This window comes from Schistocerca gregaria, chromosome 1 (genome assembly GCF_023897955.1).
Source record: "Schistocerca gregaria isolate iqSchGreg1 chromosome 1, iqSchGreg1.2, whole genome shotgun sequence".
Classification (NCBI taxonomy): Eukaryota; Metazoa; Arthropoda; class Insecta; order Orthoptera; family Acrididae; genus Schistocerca; species Schistocerca gregaria.
Window position 1 is genome coordinate 198,544,300 of NC_064920.1, and position 23,667 is coordinate 198,567,966.

General features: G+C 40.2%; 1 protein-coding gene across 1 annotated transcript in view; it reads left to right on the top strand.

Moving 5' to 3' along the window:
* The window catches only part of LOC126336676 (intersectin-1), a 300,485-nt gene that overhangs the window by 227,935 nt on the left and 48,883 nt on the right, over nucleotides 1-23,667 (top strand). Inside the window, exons 29-30 of the mRNA XM_050000627.1 lie at nucleotides 8,623-8,829; nucleotides 22,497-22,580. Coding sequence (XP_049856584.1) covers nucleotides 8,623-8,829; nucleotides 22,497-22,580 — 291 coding nt within the window. The remainder of the gene's footprint in view (nucleotides 1-8,622; nucleotides 8,830-22,496; nucleotides 22,581-23,667) is intronic.

Below are 23,667 nucleotides of genomic sequence, written 5' to 3' on the forward strand. Positions count from 1 at the left end.
AGTTCTTCATGCAAAACTGGTACCAGGAAAGAGTGGCTGTAATCCCTTTACTGCAGGAAGTATTTGATCTGGTGGATTAAACCAAGTTTTGCAAATACAAGTTGCTGACATGTAGTTACCGCTAAGTTCCATATAAAGACTTCCTTTGTTCGAGATAACCGATGGTACATACTGCTGGAGGACTTCAGAGGCCATTGTCAGATTTTCAGAAGTCTTCAACAGTGTTCTGTTTAATGGCCTGCATCATTACCATGCCTGTTTGATTTTAGAGGAAAAGAAAAGTCTGCATTGTTAAAGTATATAAGCTGTTAGAAGGAGTGTCTTGATCAGGCTGGAATGTAGGTCGATGAGTGGGAAGTAAGGAGTGTTTTGTTTAGAACTTTGTGGATCCTGAAATTCATATAACATACCAGGATAACTGTGCTTGTGTGGATTGTGAGTGATAATTCTATTTTTGTTGGACCTGGGGGCTGGAATTGATATAACTGCATGCTTAGGCCCCTGTTGTAACTTTTCTGTGTTGTATTCAACTCCTCCTGCATACTTCAGGCTATTCATTATGAGAGAGGACTCATGTCATAAACATCAGTAGTAACCTGCGCAAATGATGATCACAGTGGCGTGGATTCAGAAGTATAATTGCTTTAGGCTAATCTGTGCTTTGCTTCCATGAGTTGCTGATAAATTGGGCAACAGCAACTGATGGTAGAGTGGTTTCCATCACAGTGCAAACACCTGGATTCTCTTCTGTGTGAGCATTGTGAAGTCTCATGGGCTCCCAACCATTTGGTTAACTAAGTGCCGCTTGCATAGTCAAATTAAAATATCTAACACAATTATGGCACTGCAGAACTAACCGGATGTAAGGTACAACCAGGCAGTGCATAGTGCACAAGTGCGCATATTTTACAACGCATTTAGGTGTAAGAAGGACATTCAATGTTTCATTTTCAATACTTTCTTTCTAAACCCTTTGTACATCAGTTACTAAAAATTTATACTTTATTTCTGCAAGAATGTTGTTGTTAGGAATGTATCAACATTGTGAATATCTACATGCCTCTTTGTCAGAAAATTAGGGATGTAAACCTCAATACTTTCCTGCCAAAAGATGTCAAGCAACCTTAACATGTTTGGTGACAGCCTATTGTTGGCTTCAATTTTATATTTATTTATGCCAATAGTTGAAATATTAATAATTTTGTGTTGTAAGTTGTTACTTTCTGTAAACAACTTTCTTCCGAGAGTGATCAGACTTAAATTCCCCTTATTATCTTTCTCTCCTTCTACAAAGGAAACATGTGGACCCATGTCTGCTAATTGATGTACCTTATCTTTGCTAGCATGTTTTCTGCTGATAGGAAATGTGTTATTTCCTGCAAGAGTGAGTGCTAGGGTCACTGAAATGTCAGCAAGTGAGGTGGCGCAATGCTTAGCACACTGGACCCCCATTTGGGAGGACAACAGTTCAAACCCATGCCTGGTCATCATGATTTAGGTTTTCTGTCATTTCCCTAAATTGCTTCAGGCCAATGCCAGGATGGTCCCTTTGAAAAGGCATGGCCAACTTCTTTCCCCATCCTTCCTTAATCTGATGGGACCGAAGGCCTGGCTGTTTGTCCTCTCCACCAAGTCAACCACCCAACCACTGAAATGCCCATGTCCTTAAGACTACCATACATTTGGCAAGTAAGCTGCCCATTGTGATGGCTATCTACTGAATAAGTACACAAGTTTCCATCTACAGCTACAATTTTCACACTATAGGTAACATTTGCAGTGTCTACTGCATATATATCCTGTATGTCATTAATGCTATCCATTTCATATGGCTTTCACATCTTTGGTATATTTGCATCATGAGCTGGTACCTGTTATGACGATGTTGACCATTATCCTGAATTTTGTTGTTGAATGTTGTTTGTCAGAGACTGCTATGGGGCAATTGTATGCAGCGAGTGATGTTCCTCCTCCATCTGATAATTCCATAACACACCAGTGAATGGATGAAACAAAGATGGGCAAATCTGAAACATTGATGTCTCTGGTTTTTGAGGTTATCCAACTGACAAATTTTGCTGAGTTAAGCATTTTCAAGGTTAGGAGTATATGGTGTTCCCAGTTAAGCTGGTTATTTATATGAGTGCCTAAGAATTTCGAATGATATACTCTCTGTATCTGCTGGCTCTCTTGTCGGATATTAATCTCCCAATGGCTTTAGACAGAATGAAACTGAATGTAATTGGTTTTATTGAGTTTTATTGCTAGAGAATTTACTGTTGCTAGAGAATTTACTGTGAACCAGTTGAGATGAACCAGTTGAGAACAGTAGTAGCAATTGGTTGCCATTACACTTTTCGGTCTGTGGATGTTTCATTACCTATCACAATCCTTGTATCATCTGCAAACAGTGTGATGCTGCTTACTTTGTTGGAGGTCAGAGTTAGGTCATTTATACAAGGTGAGTTGTAAATGAGGGAAAACATTTTTTACAAAGTGTCGCACATTGGGCTACAAACATAAATTCATTTTCCCCTTGTCCTTGTGTCACTAAATGTCGATGCAATTGAATGTTGTAAGATTGATAAATGTGCCGCAGACTTTCCTATGCAGCGACATAGGCTCTCAGGAAAGATCAGCAACACCGCACAACATGCAAGTGTTGTAGGTAGTCAATGCTGCCAATCAGAAGGCAAAGCATGCAGCATCAAGTGATGGTATGCATGACAATGCTAGCAGTGACACCATCCACATCTATATCATTCTGTTTTCGCCAGCTTATATTATGTATAGTGGTTATGTGATATAGGTAAAGGAAAGAGAGGAATAACAGCATTACTGTGCATGAATGTTTCATTATTTGGTTTTTGTGTCCTATGTTTAGTCTTAAGGAACAACTATAAAGAATCAGAATACAAAATACGACTACTCAGGCCTGTCTCAGTTAATCCAGATGAATACAGTGTAACAGCACAAATCTAAACAAACATAGAAACACTTGATCAGAAGCTGCAGTGGTGTTTCATAAGTACTGCTTGAAGTGATGGCCATGGTGTTTGTGGTAAAGTTTGAACATTTGCTGAAAGAATTGCTCAGCACAATCCATCATGTCTCTATCTCTTTGCATAATATCATCAACATGTATACTGCATTGCAGGATCTTAATATCAACAATACCTCCTTCCTGAATCATAGTTTCAGGTGGCCTCCAAAAAAACAAAACCAGTGGATTAAGCTTGTGACAATTTAGCTGGCCTCCACAACCAGTCCATTTGGAAGGGAAGGAATTGTCCAGGTGGTGTCACACTGTGCCACTGAAGTGAGTGGGGCTCCACCACGCATGTACCACAGGTTAACATGTGAGGCCAAATTAACGTCTTCCAACAATTCTAATAACATAGCATCCAGCAAACACAGATATCGCTCTCCTGTTAGCTTTAGTGGTAGCACAAGCAGCCCCATGAAGAGCCGTTCAATAATACCACGCCAGATATTGACACTGCATCATTGTTGCTACCGTCATACCACTGTGCTGTGGAGATTTTCTTCTGTCCACTTGTGCAAATTCCCTATACCATCCTACATGAAATAGGGTTTGTCTGTGAACAGAATTGTTTGTGAAAAATGCCGGTCATGCCTGAGATGAATTTGCAGGATGAATTTGCAGAAGTCCACTTTTTGCTGGTACCTTCTGCATGTGAAAGGGATAGTAATGGTTTCTGTACAGTACTCACATAATAGTAGATTGTGATATTCCAACTGCAGTGTCAAGAGACCTGGTACTTGTTCTTTGGTCTTCCACAACAGTTTCTAACTAGTTCTCTTCATCATCTGCACTGAACATCAACAGTTGGCCCCAGCCATTAAATCCTGAGGTGCCACACATGCACCATACTCCCTGAAGTGCCTACCCATAAAGTAAAATATTTTTATAAATGCTAAGCGCCATGTAAGACACCTCTATGATACAGTTGTCTTGCAACATCATCTCTTCCATCGGTAAGCCCAAAGGTGAGGTGGATGTCAGTGTTTTCCTCAATTGTAAAAGTTGCCATGATATAAAATTTTGCCACATTCATTAGTAGCTATTGTTGTGGTGATACCAGCTAAAGTGAACAGCTCAGTGCTGTTGTAAACACATCATGCATGCCACAGTTTTCCTTCTAGCAATGGCCACTCTTTCCATTTATAGGGCAAACATTCCCTAACTCTGTCACCATTGGCAATGACTTGTTCGTAAGTTCTGATACAATTCCGCATACACTACAATGGGATTTGTTCTTTCTCGTATCTTCCAAATGCTAGCGCATACAAATCAGCTCATTGGTGTATTATGTTATACATCTGTGGGTGAATAACATGTCATGACCATCAGGGTTGTCAGTTTCTTGTTGACTTTTTGATCATTTAATGTACACAATACATTCAGAAGAACAAAGTTAACAATGGTCTGTCACTTGTACACAGCAGCATGCAGTCCTTGGATTTTTTTCCTCATTTACAGTTCACCATCTATATATAAGAATTAGTAGGGGACCAAGGACAGAACATAGTTTGGAATCAGAGATGCATCGAGTTCCTTAGTAGAATTTTTTGTTCACTCAATAAAAGGCCTTGACAAAATGACAGAAAATGCCAAGAGGGTAATCTTTCTTGTTTAGTTCTACGAGAAATGTATTCGTGAGTTTTCATATTGCTTTCTCCATTAAGGAGTACTTATGAAAACCAAACTTAGATTTTAATAAAATTATTCTAAGAATGATGATGTATATTCTGATGTAAGCTACCTTCTCAAAATATTTGAGACATTCTTCACCTACATAAATGATTTAGTAGGCTGAAAGGAGGACTCTCCACAATCTTTAATGTTTGCTGATGACAAAAGTATATAGATAAAGGGCTTTAGGACATCCAAATCCAGAGCAGGCTTACAACTGCAGATGAGTCTGTCACTAGACTTAGTTGCTTATCTCCACTTATATAAATGAGTGTTACTACTGCATACTTAAGTCTTTTTAGTATATACACATTGACCCATTGACTAGTTACTTAGATAACTCGGGGGACACCACAAAATCAGCTCAAGATTTAAGTACTTTGGTTGAAATATAATAATAGCCAGAGATTTACTGCTTTTTAGAGCTCCTGAAGACAATATCTTACTATTTGGAAGCTGTGCAATGTTCCATTGTCTTGCTGAATATATAGGTTGTCTGCAAAGAAAGAGAAAGAGAGAGAGAGACAGACTTAGAAGCACTTAACTGAACAGCAGGTGCCTGTGTTATTTGCCACTACGAGGTGATGGCCTGTGTATCAGATCCCAGTTTTGCCTTGTGTAAAGTGTAAACATTTCCCACAGACAATGCCCCATTTGCCTAAATAGCACCTCAACATAATGGTACCGTGACACTGCTATACCAATATTTACTGCATCTCATATCAGAAGGTGACATGTAAAGGTAAACATGTCCACAAGAAAGAAAGAGAGAGAGAGAGAGAGATGGAATGAGATGGCACATACAGGATAAGCAGAATCTAAGTACATCATGCAGTTTAAGTAAAATCAAATATGTGCTGTGATACTATAATGTGAAAATATCTGTCCACATATGCATTCTGTGCAAAGGAGAACTAGTCAGTTGTGGCCAGTAGGAGACACTGATTCCAGTCACACGATTTCATTCCAGCAGCTTAAAGCATCAGTTTATCCTCTCCACTCCCTCATAATAATACTGTGCACTACTAATATTAATAATAATTATTAAGAGGATACTGTTACTTACCTGCTGACTACATTTATTGTAGAGTAGAGAAGCTTCTATGAAAAAGGCCAACAGTTGTAACAAAAGAGGAATATAATGAGGCCTACCAGTCAGTGGGTGAAGTAAGAAACCTTGGTGAAGACTGGAGAGTGATAGACATGAAATCCCTGTCTAAAGGCCTATGAAAGTGAGATTAGATACGTGAAATAATATGAATTTTCATATATAAGTACAAAGCTATGAGTTACATTCATATTGATATCGAGGCAATTTCATTCTAGAGGTTGCAGCAAGATGTACAAGAGTGGAAATCTCAAAATTCAGATGCATCATTACAAAACTCTTTTCTTAATCATAAGCTGAAGTACTTCTTAACAATCCAGTTTCAGATGACAATAAGAAAGGTATTGTTGGTTTTCTGTAAACTATTTTCAGAGAAGACTAACAAAATCAAGAAGACTTAAGATGGTATACATTCATCATTGACAATATACTCATGTTGTTCAATACATTGAAGAAATTGTTTGTGATTGTTTAGAAAATGCTGCAGGTTTATATGTCTAAGTGTAACATTCCCTTAAACAATCATTACAGTCATAGGTAATGCCATTGCTATGTCGCTGTATTCAGTTATGATGCTTTGAACTATTTTAAATAATTGTGAAGCAACAATAAAGTCAGAACTCCCAGTAAAACACTGAATCTTAATGTGTAGTTGCCAGTTTATATTTTTTTCCATGGTACCACATACTAAATTATAACAAATAGGTAATGTTATATAGTACAGCAAGCATTTTACAGTACGATTAAGGTATTTTCAGAAAACTAGATATTTGCTTTTGATATTCACTCAGAGACAAACAAGTTCAAATGGATCATGGAAATGAGAACATGTCCATGTTTAAATGTACTTTTTAAAGCAATATTTTCATCATAAATTTGATGTGCAGGTATAAACTGCTTTTGGTACAAAGGAAAGATGTCTGCATTGAAATATGTTATTTTCATTCATATGTATGCCTGAAATAAGTTTTATGTTGATTGTGAAAACTGCATTTAGTGGACATGTTTGTCTTTGCATGTCACCTCCTCACATGTCAAAGCAGCTTTTTCCTGCTCTCTGAGCTTACAGGGAACATGTTCTTACTTCCATGCTAATCTCTGGGTGCACTCCAGAGGTACCTTTATGGTTGGGTGGTGCCTTCTACACACTTAGTGTTTTGCTTTATTGTGGCACCCTGTTACAAACCATAAGATTTTATGATGACTCTTGTCACTGGTATTTTCCTGCCCAAAATGTTTGATTCTTACGGCACTTGGGGTTCTTTGAATGTATGCACAGTATGGCCTTGTCACAGTAGCATGTCAAAAGTCCAATAGTTGCACTACCTTGAGGATGGAGTGTCTCATGCATGAGACATCAATGATTTGGCAATGATCAAAAGCACTGATATTTCAAGTCAGCTGTCATGCTAATGGTCAATATAAGTCTTGATAATATACCAGTGGTTTGGGATGCCAAACATTCAATTGACATAAATAGCCAGATCATGGGAGCTTGATTCCCAAGAGAAGTTGCTGAGGATTATTTTCCTAACATTAGTGGTTGGTTGCTAAAGTAACTATAATAATTATCTTCACAATTGTTATCTTCAGTCCTAAGATGTGTGAAACAAGAGCTCCCTCTCCCTCCCACTTCTCCTCCCGTACTCCCACCCCTGCCCCAACCCCAACCCCAACCCCAACCACCGAGCGAGGTGGCGCAGTGGTTAGCACACTGGACTTGCATTTGGGAGGGCGACGGTTCAACCCCATCTCCAGCCATCCTGATTTGGGTTTTCCGTGATTTCCCTAAATCGTTTCAGGCAAATGCCGGGATGGTTCCTTTGAAAGGGCACGGCCGATTTCCTTCCCCATCCTTCCCTAACCTGAGCTTGCGCTCCGTCTCTAATGACCTCGTTGTCAATGGGACATTAAACAACACTAACCTAACCCCAACCCCAACCCCTCTTCTCAACACAATGTTGTTCACGGTATAAAAACTTGAAATCATGTCTTGTTATGTATATTATACCTTCAATTAATAGTATAGAGATTTGTAATTGTTTTCCTTGTAGGTCTTCAATTTTACACTGTTGTAGGGCTCCATTTGAAAGCTACATCACTGCATCCAGTCATCAATCATTGGTAGTACTTACACCCATGTTGCAGTGGATTTGATTGTGTATCCTTTGTATTTAATAATTATTTAGTTTCAGCTCTATCTGTTTATCCAATTTTTCAGTGGTTGACAGGGTGAGAGTTTTGTTTCAGCATCACTTGAGAGGCTCAGAAATACATTTCAGAGATTACTCTATCAACTCTAAGCTAATGGTTGTCTTCAAATTATTTATTTTTGTCTTTATAATGTACCATCATGCCCAATGATAAACACACAAACCTTTAAATATTTCATGTATTGTATGGAATCAGTAAGACTGCACAACCCAGTTATATGGAATAGATATCAGTTATGTAGTACACAGTTCCTAAAATGTGAGTCCAGATCTCAACATATTCATTTTACAACTCTAGTGTGACATATTTTGGCCTTCCAATCTATATAAATGGTAATTGCACCTGTCCATAAATATTGTATGTCTAAAATCAGAAAATTCGATGTATACTTGAAAACATACTTTGAATATTTCAGCAGATATAAATGCAGATGTATTCGCTTGACTATACTTAACTGTTTAATTACAAGCTTAATGTCTTCATTGTCCAAAAAGTACTAATAATAAACAAAAATCAATCTAAGTTGCAAACAATAAATTGTAAATGTGTAGAACATAAATTTCATGCAAGAAACTGATTACAGCTCCCAAGGATGACTGCATACATCCGTTTCTGTAGCTGCCAGCTCAGTGCAGCTACATTTCTGCAGAAGATTACAGAAGAATCAGTGGAATTTCGTGAACTTGTTCGCCAGTGCCAGGCTGACCCTCGCACGAAAGGAATGCCACTTAGCAGCTTTCTTATTAAACCAATGCAAAGGATAACAAAATATCCTCTTCTCATAAAGAAGGTATACTTCACAATTTAATCCATTCATTAGAAAAACTAGCAATCATTTTCGAGCACTAATGGCTGGAATGTATTTTTGTACTAAAAATATGTTGTTCTCATTTATTTTCATTCTGCAACTTTTTCTTGTGATTGTGAGCTGATAATTTGTCCATTCAGTAACTGTGAACGTCCTAATTTTGTAGGCAAACAATCCCAACAATTTCTTGAGTTCTGGAATTGCAAGAGTCTTTGACTGGGATTGGAATTTTCCCTATTGCATCGTTACACTTACTCATCAACTGCACTGCTAGAAAAAAAAGTACATCCTTTTAGAGGTTTCCAATTCACTCAAAATTTATTGTTGCAACATAGTACATATGGGGTACATGAAATGGTTACATTTAAAGATCAATAGCACAGGCAGTACCAGATATCGACCCACACTGAAACACCCATATCAGAATGTAGTGTAGCCTGCATAGGCAACAATGCAGGCACTGACTCTGGCATACAGTCAATCATACAGGTGACAAATAATATCCTGGGAATCATTATACCATGCCTGCTCGACCTCTTCATGTAGTTGTGTAAGACTTGTCAGTTGACGAGTCATGCAAATCACTTCTTGTCTCATGCTCAATTGGAGACAATTCCAGAGATCATGGTGGCCAGGGAAGTTACTGCTCATCTTACAGAGCTTGTTGAGTTTCACAGACAATGTGTGGGCAAGCACTATCCTCTTGGAACAACACCAACTTCCTGTTGCAAGAACAGCAAAATGACACATGTAACAACATTCTGCACATACCGAGCACTAGTTTGTGTCCCCACCAGGAGTACTGACAGTAAATGGAGCTTATTGTGCCCCAGACCATAAGGCCTGGGATGGGGCCACTGTGTCTTGGATGAATGAATTCTATGAGACAGCACTCACCAGGTCTACTTTGTATGCACAAACAACCAACACTTGCATGCAGGCAGAGTCTGCTTTCATTGCTGAAGACCATGGCACACCATACCATCTTCCAGATTATCCTCCGACTGCACCAGTCAAGCCACACACGTTGATGCTGTGGTGTGAGTGGAAGGCAAGCTAGAGGTGTGCGTGGCCATACTCCCACTACTAATAACTGGTTCTCAATGGTTTTTGTTGACACATCTGGGCTCTCAAGCCCTCTTATCTGTGTTGTGATAGCTGTATGATCTGCCACTGCTGCCCTTACTATACTGTAATCCTTGTGCACATCTGTGCTGTGTGAGTGGCCCCAAACCTTGTCTAAGGGTATGAGGATGTTCACATGAGCACTGATACCAGCATCATCATAAATTGACACAGCATTTTCAACTTGTGTGGCAGTTCAGTGAAAGGACCATCTCACTCCTTTGCAATCCATTGACTATAGGACACACAAATGTGTACCCGTTGCATGGCTGCTGCTTGCTTCATATGTCTTCACAACACTGAGCCTTCTAACTATGAGCATTCCTTATTAAATGGCGGATACAGATGGTGCTCTGGTAGCTGTACCACTACACTGTCTCTTGGCAGACAGCATTCAAACCATTATCTGTACAGCTACTATTCCCCGTCACATCAAATTTGACATCACCTTTCCAGGTGTACTAATTTTTTTTCTAGCAGTCTATATAGTGCTACATGTTCTGCATTGCTCGCTGATTCAAACTGTCTAACTTGGGGCTGAGGCTAAGGGTGTTACTGTAACTTGGTCACACTGACCACAGCAAACTGAAGATTTAAAATTAGATTTAAAAATAGTGAAAGTCTTCTTATGTGTATGAGGTAAGTGCCTGAGGATATATATATATATTCTATAGCACAGTTGAGTCTCAAATAATATAAATTCTGTAACGGGCAGTCTTTGGAATTTAAATTACATAAAGACCTCATTGATGTCCTGAGCGTGTCATTCAGTTTTGCTGGTTTCTTGAACTTAAATAATTTCAATTAAGTTTTCTTTTTTCTGTGTTCTTTTGTATTCATCTTTCTTCTTAGTTTCATTAATAATTGTCACATAAATTACTTAATGTATAAATGTTCTGAACTATTGCAGTTTAAGGAAAGAGTGAAATTTGGTGTATTTGGTTTTCATATGAATATTCCTGCAAGTTTCCTTATTGATTTGTTTTCAAGGACTATTTTTAATTTATTCATTCCTGATATTAGTTTTTAGTTCCTGTCATTTTGTGTTAAACTTATATCAAGAATCTGCTGTATCAATCTACAAGACTTCCACAATGTTATCACATTTATTGAACAAAGCAGTGCCTTTGTCAAGACTATGGATTTGTGTTTAGGAGTGAGAATTTTGAATCCTATTTGCTGATAGTCATCTGCTTTAAGTTTTCCATGGTTTCCTTAAATAACTTCAGACATATACAGGCACAGTGCTTCAACAAGGTTTGCCTCATTCCTCTCCTCTTACTTTGCAAAATGGAATAGGAGGTGGTAATGCCCACTGCGTCCGTGGTATTTTTTGGTAAAGTTACATGTGCACCCCTTCTCATTCTGTCTGGAAAGCACCTCACGGAGCTCAGTATTCATTTGCTGGGTATGGGCTTAGCAAACCCAGGTTACTTGAGCAGGTGACTGGTGGTGAAATGTTGTGTGTCACAGGAAATGGAGATCTTGGCTCAACCACCCAGACTGCAAAGTTGGTAAAATGTGTATAAAAAAAACCTCTCTCAAGGTGAGCTGCTCTTCAGAGAGAGATACGTGGCTTTAGGTGGAACAGTCACTAGTTGGCAACCTCTGGGGAACCAGCCATACCACAGTTGTATATGGCTTACTCAGTGATGTGGTGCTCTGTCTGGGTGGATCCTCATTTGCCTGGCTGCTCATGGAATCAGTATGGAACCTTCATACTCATTGCTTGTGGCTCCCAGTTGAATCCACCTAACCTAACAAGGGGGCTTGTGTAGCCAGTCCTCCTGACACAGGCATTTGTTTTGTTTGTTGCAACAGAACACATGCTACAGAACAGAATGCATTTTTAGCAGTTACAAGGAAAGGAGGTAGCTTTCAAAGTGTTTCACCTTTTTCCATTCAAAATGATTAATAGGGCATTGCTGACATTTTGAAATCTGTGAATCGATTGAGAAATGTGGCACTGTTGAGCAAATGTCTAGTTCCCAACAAGCATCAAACCTCCAGAAATCTAAGTGCCTAAGGAAATGTGCATTCAAATTGAAGCTACATAACACCTTGAAGTACAGCAAAGGTGTTGTGTCATGCGGATATATTGTTGATATTCCCAAAGAGGAACTGATAGATGAGTGGGCTCAAGGAGATGTCATTGATATATACAATGGAACTGGTAGATGGTGACCTGATTAAATTAGATTCATTTATTCTTACCTTCAGTATCACAACACTTCCAGAGCATCCAAGGCAGGTGTGCAGCTTTATGTCCCCAACTCAATGCGCTGTTTTAAATGCCAGTGTTTTGGTACATGGCCACACCACTGTAACATCTAAAGGAGAAGCCACTTACAGCAAATATGATAAGGCCACCCACAGAGGCATTGTTTGCTTGTCTTGCTCGAATTGTTCTAATTGCTCTGGGATCACCCTGTCTGGAGTAGAGATTGCAGCATCTACCTTGAGGAAAGGAAGACACAGAAGCTCAAAACAACAAAGCATATCCTGTATGTCAAGCCAAAAAGCTCTACATGGCCATACAGCCTCCCACTTTCATTACTTCACTGACTTAAAATGTCTAATCTGAAAGCAATTACCTCTACAGAATTGGAGATTGCTAGTGCCAGCACTGCTACCTGTGTTTGTCAATGCTGTTGTAAAGATGCTATTGTTTCAGAGTGCATAGCTCCTCCCAGAAGATCATTAAAGGCTACAGCTGCTGCCAATATTGAGCATCTGGCACCTCGAAAGGCAGACTCCAATAAATGGGTTAGCATTGTCATTATCACTGCTGCGGAGGTTCCTACAAAGCCTCCTCTAGCAAACAAATCAAATTGGAAGTGTCAGCCTCAAAAGAAGACCAATCGTAAATGGTCAGATCATGTAGATCTCATCCTCTCTGACAGTTCTAATGGTTTACTTTGGAGACAGAACGCGAATCTGCCTGAGGCAACCATCTAATCCCCAGACTAAGCCTCAATCCTTTGCAGTATCCCCAATCTGGCGGAGAGACAGGATGAAAGAAAACCCTCACCAGTAAATGGCTCCCACAGTACAATGGAATATCAATGGGTTCAAGACACATTTGGAGGAACTTACACTCCTAATGCAGGAATATCCCCTATACTCATGCTTACAAGAACCACATTTTAATCTACTGATGCCCCTATGCTTCGACACTATGCCATCCCCCACAAGGATGGCTTGACTGGGAAATAGGAAATGGGAGGGGTAACTATGTTTGTCAATTACCCATACCGCTCCTGTGCTCTATCCCTGGTTACTAACCTACAAGCAGTTGCCAGTGAAGTCAACTGTATGCTCTTTTTTGTTTGCCACCACAGGAAGTGATAGATTCTGAGGCTCTCACATATCTTATGGACCAACTCTCGTGACCATTTCTTGTATTGGGAGACTTCAATGCCCTTAATTTATTATGGGGCTCACACTGTACTTTTCCTAGTAGTAGAGTTTTGAGAGCATTAGGATGTCTGAGGAACTGTGCATCCTGTGTCAGTAACTGTGCACATGAACAATCCCACTCACTTCTCTCTTACTACTGGGTCATCCTCAGCTATAGACCTCTTGCTTTATCCCAACACAGAAGCAGGGGTGTCTACAAATAATGCCCAGAAATTTCACCAAGACAGTGTAGACCATTTTGCAATAACTGCTGCCACTGCCATCCAGTATCCAGCATTCTGCTGCTACCACGTGACTATGGAGAGGAGCGAGTTGGACTTCAGCTCTAACTGTTCTGAGTCTTACAACTGCCCTTCCTCAACTGCTGTTTCTCCATGTGGGAGTTGGGTTTGCCACTGAGGCTTGCAGTACTGCACCAAGTCATAACCAAATCCAGTACATCAAGCTGCGATACTTGCAAGCAGCATAAAAGGAAATCCTCCTTAAATATTTTAATTCAGAACTGCAGACAAGACAGTTTCCCAGATTGTGGAGAGAGGCTATTTTGAGACCTCTCCTCAAGCCAGGAAAGAATTGAATATCCCAGTAATTACTGTGGTGCCGCCTTAACGAGCTATTTATGGAGCCATCAGTCAATCGTCATATGGTCTGCATCTTGGAGACCAGGCAGAGCCTTGCAGCTCTTAGTGTCATTTCAAGAGATGTTGATCCACTAATGACAACAGTGAGACAGCTATCCTTATACCTTCCTACATTAGCAGTATTGTATAGGAATATTTTTTGACACCAAAAAGTCATACAACACTATTTGGAGGCACGACATTCTCAGACAGCACCACCAATGAGACATTCAAGGCCACCTCCTCATATTCATTTGCTCCTGCTTATGGAAACACTCTTTTCATCACAAACTTGGTGGTATGTTATCAGATAGTTTTGAGCAAGTAAATGGTGTTCCTCACGAAAGTGTTTTAAGTGTCACCTTCTTGCTGTATGTATTAACAGTATAGTGTTTGTGGTAAGGAATTCTGTGCAATGCTCCTTATTTGTGGACAGTTTTGCCATTTTCTATACCCCATCCAACATTACAACAGTGACTCATCAGCTGCAACTTACTGTGAGGACGGAGGAGTAATTAGCAAAGGTGTGTGTGTGTGTGTGTGTGTGTGTGTGTGTGTGTGTGTGTGTGTGTGTGTTTGTGTTTGTTCGTTTGTTTTCATTTTCATCATATTTTTAATGTACCTAGCTTGCATATGAGGGACACCATTCTACATTTTAAAGACTCATTGTGTTATGTGGACTCATTTTTATTCCAAACTGTTGTGGTTACCATATCTAAATGACCCAGAAACCTCTTAATATCTTAAAGTGTCATAGCCACATGCCTTGAGGAGTGGACAGCATATGCCAGTTCCAGGTTTATAAGACTTTTGTGAGATCATGGCTAGAATTTAGATGTACAGTTGTACAGATCAATGAGACCCTCTTACCTGAAGAACATTGGCGTTATCCACCATGAGGGAATCAAGCTTACAGACCTGCCCCATCAATCTGTGTGCTGAGGCTGGGGAACCGCTACAAAACATCCAGCAGCCACTCCTCATGATGTGTCACGTGTATAAGTTCCTCACTATTCCCAATTGACCTACATTCTAGACTGTTGTCTGTCCAACTACGGAACACCTTTTTACTAATCGTCCACAAGCAATGAGGTCATTTAAAATCCATGTGAAGCATCTGCTGGAGTCTCTTGATGTGGGACAAATTAAAACCCAAATCCAGAATTGGAACTTACTGCCACCTCTAGTCCGCCCCCAGTAGCTGAGTGGTCAGCGTGACAGAATGCCAATGCTAAGGGCCCAGGTTCGATTCCCGTCTGGGTCGGAGATTTTTCTCCACTCAGGGACTGGGTGTTGTGTTGTCCTCATCATCATCATTTGATCCTCATCGCCACGCAAGTCGCCAAAGTGGCGTCAAATCGAAAGACTTGCACCCGGCGAACAGTATACCCGACAGGAGACCCTAATCACACGACATTTACATTTATTTTAGTTACTACAGTGGCCCAGAATAATTTTAGATTTAATGTGATACTGGAGAGACTGCATTCTTGTATCTGTTTTTAATAACACATTTTATGCATTTTAAATGAGCACCACAACTATATAGCTGTATTGGCAGATGGGTGTAAACAGGGGGGCTCCATTGGTTGCTTTGTTGTCTTCCCTGATCGTTTCCTTAAGATCCGATTACCTCAGGAATTTACTGTGATTGAAGCACTTGAGGACACTGGAGAAAATGTGATGTGTTGTGACTACTAAATTTCTCTTTTGTTCTGACTCCCTGAACGCCCTTATCTCTCTCCAACACTTGTACCCAAGAAATAAAATAGTCCAGAATATACAGGATGCCTTTCTTCATCTACAGAGGCTGGGGAAGGAGATGTCTTTCAGCTGTTTACCAGAGAATATGGGTATTAACAAGAACAAATTATCAGATGTAGCAGTGAAGGAGACATGTTGCACTAATCCGAAAGTACTATGTGCTATATCCCTAGGTGCTATCACTTCACTGTTGAGGTACAGAGACATAGATAGATTGGAAGAAGAATTACTGGAAATTGCAGACAATAAGCTGCATCTTGTAAAGTCTACAACTCAGCCATGGTGCGCCTCGTTCGAGCCACAAAGATGGGATGATGTCCTTCTCGCTCATCTTCATATAGCACGAGGCCCTGTGACACACAGCTTCTTGCTTCATTGAGAGGACCCTCCAATATGTAGTGCCTGTGGTGTGCAGATCAACAGATCACAGTGGGCCATATTTTGGTGGGCTGTGTTTTATATTCAGACAAAAGCACAGCAGCTCCTCCTATCTTTTAACTGGTAATCAGATGAATGTGTTACAGCTTATAAGGTTTTGTGACATGTGCAGCTTGTTCCCAAAAATTATAGGAGAATTTTTTAGTCTTTGGTCAGGGGGCTGGCTCATCCCTGTTTTTTGTAAGTGATCAGCCACTTGCATTTACCTGTGTCATTATTTTAGCTTTCCTCCTGTATATCTTATGTTTTAATTAACAATTTTAGAACACCTCATTGATTTTACATTATCATAAGGGATGTGAGATAGTATATTTTTGTGTGATTTATTCTTCTTTGTTTTATTACTATTTTTTTTAAACCATTTCAATGACATTCATTCCTCACTGATAACCTTGTCATTAAGCACCTGTAAAGTGCCAAAACACACACACACACACACACACACACACACACACACACACACACACATAAACACAAACACCCACATATGTAATAGTTCCCGAACTCTAAGATTCAGAAGATGCTAAACTACCCCCCCTCCCCCCCCCCCCCTCTCTCTCACTCATTCACTCACTCTCTCTGTGTGGGTTAACAAATGGAAATTTTATTCCTAAAAGCACCCCCTTTTTTTTTACAGATTTAAAATTATAATCAAAAAGCACCCTCTAAGTATCAAGTTATAATTTATTCAGAGTCAGAAAGAACAAATTTTGACAGCATGAGCTTTTGGGCTGAGAACCTTGCCGCTGCCTTGTGACACAGCCGTAGTCATGACTGCTCACAACAATCTCTGAAAGACTACACTGGTGCAAATCTGCAACACACCAGATTACTTTAAACTAAAAATTTTAACAACTCACACAAGCACATAAACTGTGCACCCTGTAGGAGAGATGGAAATGGTACAAAACACTAACATTAAAAAAAAGTATATATTAACTTGGCACCGAAGGTGTAACTTGATTAAAAAAAAAAGACTCTTATGTTGCAAGGGTGGCCACTTTATATACCAAAATGACCATTTAAATAAAAAACCCATGAAATGCAGTCTTACATAAAATATACAAACATGCTCTACATTACACATATACAGCCATTGAAGATGATAGGCAAGATAAAAACATCTTTCAGGAATTCGGCCATTACACTTCAAGCAATAAATTTGTTAACACTGAATCCAACAAACATGACAGAGGCAGCTATTAACGTATGGCAGATTGACAGGGAGATTACTGTACAACCCGAACTACAGATTGCTTTAACCCACCCCTACTCCACAAGAGAAAAACGGACCACCCAATTCATAAATAACCACCTTCTGGCAGTTGGGCAAATGGAGAAGAATGGTGGGACGACCCCAAAACAAAGTGGCTGGTGACCGCACCAAGAAAACAAGTAGAATTTAACAAGTAAATAAAACAACATATCTCCAATCACTTAACTTCTAATAAACTGCAATTTCTGGCGAAGACCTGGCACAGCACTCCCAAGGCTCTCCCGAACCATCCACTGCCAGCCGCTTCAATGGACGCAGGAAGGCGCACCAATCTCCCGTCTCATGGCGTCGCAGCTTGCACCGGCCAGCCCGATGTCGTGGGTTGACACCTGTTGCTCTCATGTCGACCGTGAGGCCACTACCCCCTGCTATATGGCACGGCCCACTGGACTCACATGGCGACCTCACATGCGCCGACGCTCAAAGTGGACAAGTCATCTTGTGTCTCAGTGCACGACGGACCAACCGATTGATCCAACCGCCAATTACCACTGCCCGGGCAAATCGAGCAGACTGGCGGCCAGCCCTCCGACAACAGACAGACACTAACTGCCGCACAAATGTGAACGAGAAACAGACCAGCAACTGGTGACATGAGACTGATCCAGACTCTCTCCAACTGACCAACTGCCCAATCCAACTGCCAATGACCGTTGCCTGAACAAACTCAAGCAGACTGGCAGCCTAACACATACTAGCAGTCCGGATGACAGACAGACACTGACTGTGACCCGGCTGATCAACTGACCAGACTCGCCCCTAGCGAGCTCATAGCGTCCCTTAAATGCACATGAACAGGCAACCTTTCCCCTTTTCCACCAGAGGGAGACACCAAAACTGTGATTGCCACAGCGGCACCACCACCAGAAACGGAGGGCGACTGCTTCACACTAGATGCTGCGGTGCGGTCTTCAAAACAGCAAATTTACCATGGCTCAGTTTCATTACATATTTCTTTCTGTTACTGTCTGTACCATATGAAGCAGCTATTGTTATGTATGGTCCAAGTTTCACCAGACTATGTTACGTGGCAGTGACACATCATGCTGATGTTAGTTTTGTCCTTAAGTTTGACACACCAGAGTGTGTGTCTCTAGTGTACATTCTGAAAAGAAATTTTCCTGTATCAAATTCCTGCAAATGGTATATTTTGGAATTCAGTTTCAATGACAAGTATATATCTAACCCAAATTTAAACTGAGTAATGCTGCTTGTGATTGGTATACAAGAGGAGAGTGTTTGAAATTCCTGTGTGCCCTTTCAGATTCAGGGTTATGGAAAACCTAAATCTGGAAAGACATTAGAGGATTTCAGACCCTCTTCTCTTTTTAAGGTTAACCATAATTTTCCTAATGCAATGATGCTCTAGAAAGGAAAGACCAATACCATTTGCCATTTTCATTCAGCATTAGCATGTCCCCCATCCCTAATATATTCTACTTGAACATGGTGTTAACGTCAACCCTTTTCTTTCTCTTCCCAGATTCAGTGGCAGAATTAAAAAATTGCTGTTGAGGTGAAAATGGCTTCCACTCAACATTTTATGAGGTTATCTTCGTGAAAAAGATATGTAAAAGCAATATTCGATGGATGCAACTGTGGCTCTGCTGGACAATTTTATTTTATTGTCTTGAAATGCCAAAATACAGAAAGAAAACAAAAAAATAATGGAATTAAACACACTGTCAGAAATTTGACCATATGATTTTTCCCCCAATTTGTTACTAACAACATGTTTCCATTGTATATTTTTGTCCAAGATGTACCAAAACATGTGCCTTGCATAGCTTCTCTTGCCCACAATGATCAGATTTCTTCCTAACTGCAGTCTCTTCCTGATTATATCTGACAGATCTGTTTTCATTGTCATTTCTGCACATCTTGTTTGCCTTCAAGCAGTTCACCGCAGATATGGAAACTGTGAGCCCATATTGTCATCATAGGTGAATTATGAGTTTGACCCACACTGCCACCTTCAACATTTCCATATTGCATAAGTGTAATTTTAGTGAACATGTCACTCCAAGTAGCATTCTAGTATCCTGATTTGTGTCGCATCACATACTGTCCTTCAGAAATTTCTGCAAGACATGCTCAGGTAGTATTTCCACAGATCTCAAATTGAAGACATATACAGAAAAATGGGCTGACCGTCAGATGTAAAAGCTTGGAGAGAAGTGTTGCCATCTGTTGCTGGGTACGGAAAGTATAAAAATTGACATTGGTCTCACCCCTAAATATCTTAGTGCGATATTTAGGGGTGAGACCAGTGTCAGTCTTGATAGTCCCCATTCCCAGCAACAGATGGCAACACTTATCTCCAAGCTTTTGCATATGAGGGTTAGCCCATTTTTTCGCATGTCTTCAATTGTACAAGCAATACCTCACACAGTTGAAGTGGTTAGCTGCAAAAAACATAGGGAAAGACTTCCTCCACTGCCCAGAGATGTAGTGGAAAATCTCCTTCTTGTTTGGTTCTAATGAAGGCCACTGTTATGAACACTGGCATGATAAAACAGTCTACCCACCACTTAGTTATTTCATTGAATGCCACTTTCATTTCCAATGCTGCTGAAAGGTCTGCATCGCCTCTAATTGTTTAAGCCTTCAAAATATTTCTCAGCAGCTGTTTGGTTACAATTAGTAGTGCATGGATATTCTGAAGAAATTTCTTTCCTAGCAGCGTATGAGCCACACCACCACATGCACTGTTGATAAGTTCTTGAAGACCACTGTTTTCCCTAAGAGTTTCAACACAACCAATGAAATGCATGAGTGTGTGCATCCCACTAGCCATAGAACAAACTTGTTACATGCATGAAGTAAGACCCCTGTTAATCCAGCTGCAACTCAGTGTAATGCCTGGTCTGTTGTAAGCACAACATATTCTTGGCATGCATCAGTGTGAGTCATTTGACCTCCACCACAGTATTGAGCATGGTGTCAGGGTGTGAAGGTATCAGGCTGACAAGGGGTGTTTACGCCGGAGTGGTCATAGGCCTTAGTGTGTGTCCTTGTTCTTGACACAAATGAGTTTTGAATCCATTGAATTCTGTGCAGTCTTCTTCTGAAACAATGGCACATAGGAACTGGCAATCCAACTGTTGCACTCTGCAAACAGATAAGTCTTGCATTTCCAATACCTGTTGGCACTGCCCTGTTCTTATCATTTCAATTTGTGGCTTTCAAGCTTTCATAGGACCATGGTATTTCTGAGCTTCAACATCAGCAACAACAAAAAAAATGATTTTGAAGCTTTTTCTTTATTACACAAGGGATGGTATTCTCTGATTTAGACATTGTAGCAGTATTACTCACAAAGGCAGTCTGGGTTAACAGAAGTAACATGGAACAAGTTGACCATTTCATCATGAAATTCACCAATCAAAATTGTATACTACTGGCTGTATAAGAGCACCATTATTATCAGAGAAATATCCCCAAATATTCCCTTTGGCTGCAGAAATGGCAGCTGATGATGTGAAACGGTAAACTTTATCATGTGAGCAGCACACTCCAAAGTCATTTAATTTCCTAATCATTTCTTTCTTTTTCAAAATGATATCAGCTGCAGCAAGTAACATGGTCAGGTAATGTATTGTAGCACCTGTAATCATACTTGTGACCACGACAGTAGGCAAGGTGCCATCAAGACTTTCAGAAATATGTAACAGCAGTTGTAGCAGTGAAGTACTCACTTCAGAGGACACCAAATTCATTTTTAGGGTCATTCTTTATATATCTATTCTCCTTGGTAGTTCCTTTGTTTCGTTAATGATCTGCGATGCTGTTCTTTCAGTGAAAGAACTATTTTTATCTAGCACAAGCCAAAATTATGAGTATGCTGTATTTCAGAATCTGAGTATTCTCATGGTCCCACAGTTTGGTACTGACTCAACATCACAACTAAATGGTCTACCGATTTCTTAAGTACAGTCTTGTGCTCCAGACTACCACTGCCCTCTGTATATACACTTTCTTCTTGGCTTCGGCAGCTGCAGCAACATTAAGCTTTCCCGTGAATGTACATCTGCTGCTAACATCATATCTAGCATATGTACAAGCAAATCAGTAGCAGCTCCCTTGATTATAATTCTGACTTTGTCCATCCATTTGACACTCCTCATTGCATGTATCAAGTATAGTATGCTTGAAAGCTTTTTTTACTCTCTCCATGATCAACTGTCCTGCCCGATTTAACTGCTCTTCACCAACCAAGATGTGTGCCATCTCTTTCCATTAAGCATTGCATGCCATGAAATATACAATACTGCATAAAATCAAAAGCTGGAAGTTCAGAATGGTGACATTTTTCCAGTATTTCAATCCCAGATTCTCTTACAGTAATATGAATATATTTATAAACTTTGTGATATGCCATTTTGATGTGTACATTGATACACAGCCTTTGTGACAAAGAATTGTCATATTTGAATCAGCCTGCAATTGTTTGTGGAGGTCAGTATGCAGTGGCCCTTGCAGTGATCATTGACTGGATTCTCTTGCAGCTTACAGTAACCTGTGATTCTGATTCTGACTGGCACAGGAGTTCCTGAGTATTTTCGAAATAGCACATAAACGTCTTTGCAATTCTTCACAATCTCCAATCTGTAACTGCAAAAGGAATTCTATAGGTAATGTGAGGAAATAATCAAATTTCAAAATAAGTTAATGTTACGTTGTCTATCTACAGTTACCCAGCACTGCTAGTTGCAACCCCTCTGCCCCCGCCCCCCAACCCAGATTTTGTTTACTTGCTGTCTTCTTGAGTGGATTTCCTGATAAAAGTTTGTGAGTAACTCATTTCCACCTCCTAGGTTTCTGCTGCCAGACTATGTGATCTAGTTCGCACAGCATTAAAAAATATTCAAATTTGCCATTTTCTATTAATAGGATATGTCTGTTGTCATTCTAAAAGTACTGTTTATTATATTTATATTTTTGTTTGTATCTGAATTCTGCATTATGATCAAATCAAATGCAAATTATGTCCATCTCTTCTTCAGATTTTGGAGTACACTCCAGCAGATCATCCAGACCACCAGAATTTGCAGGAAGCACTAGCCAAAGCTGAAGAGTTCTGTAGACAGGTAAAGAAATTTTTGTATCATTAGCATCATTAATCTATATTAATATTATGTAAATTGCCACAGTGGTAACACCGGTTCCCATCAGATCACCGAAGTGAAGCACTGTTGGGCTGGGCTAGCACTTGGATGGGTGACTATCCGGTCTGCCGAGCGCTGTTGACAAGTAGGGTGCACTCAGCTCTTGTGAGGCAAACTGAGGAGCTACTTGATTGAGAAGTAGTGGCTCTGGTCTCGGAATTTGGCATACGGCCGGGAGAGTTGTGTGCTGACCACATGCCCCTCCATATCTGCATCCAGTGACGCCTATGATCTGAGGATTTTTTTTTTTAGTTTTTTTTATTAGTATTACATATAGTTGACAGGATTATTTGCAGAACTAAAACATCCACAAATAAAATTTAATGTGACTGGTGGTGGCAGAGGAGGTGGGAGGGGGGGAGGGGGGGGGGGCTAAAGACTGTAGTGATAACAGGAATTGACATTTCAAGTAGCTGCTACAGGGGGACACTAACTAACCTGAGAGTTTTCTTCATAATGTATTATAAACTACTTCTAAAGGCCAAGGAACATACAAATCACTCAAATTCACTCTCTTCTGATATCAATGAAACACTTGTCCCTCAGTCATCACAATCATCATCATCATTATCATCAGCCAGTTGACACCCTCTGTTCAATAAAGGACTCCTCCAGACTTCCCTTTTCATTGCAGTCTTCAGCTATTTACACCCATATTGCTGCTGTATATTTTTAATGCAATACAGCCGCCTTCCACTAGGATGTCATCTCAGAATCAGTCTTTTTTATTTCTTGGAGCTCAGTAAAAAAGCTTCCTTGGTTCAACTGCCATCCATTCGTCAGGCTACATGTTCTGTCCACCTCTGTTTCATTCTCAATACTGTCTTAATTACATCTTCCACTCTACTGTATCCACAGATCCATCTTTTTTCGTCTCTTTTAGGAATTCTCAATGCAGTTATCCACTGTATACCAAACACTTGACTACATTCTTCTGATACTGCAGCCCTTATGGTGAGAGGTTGTGTTTGGTCAAGTGGGTGAGAGGTGATTAATGGCTGGGAGGGAG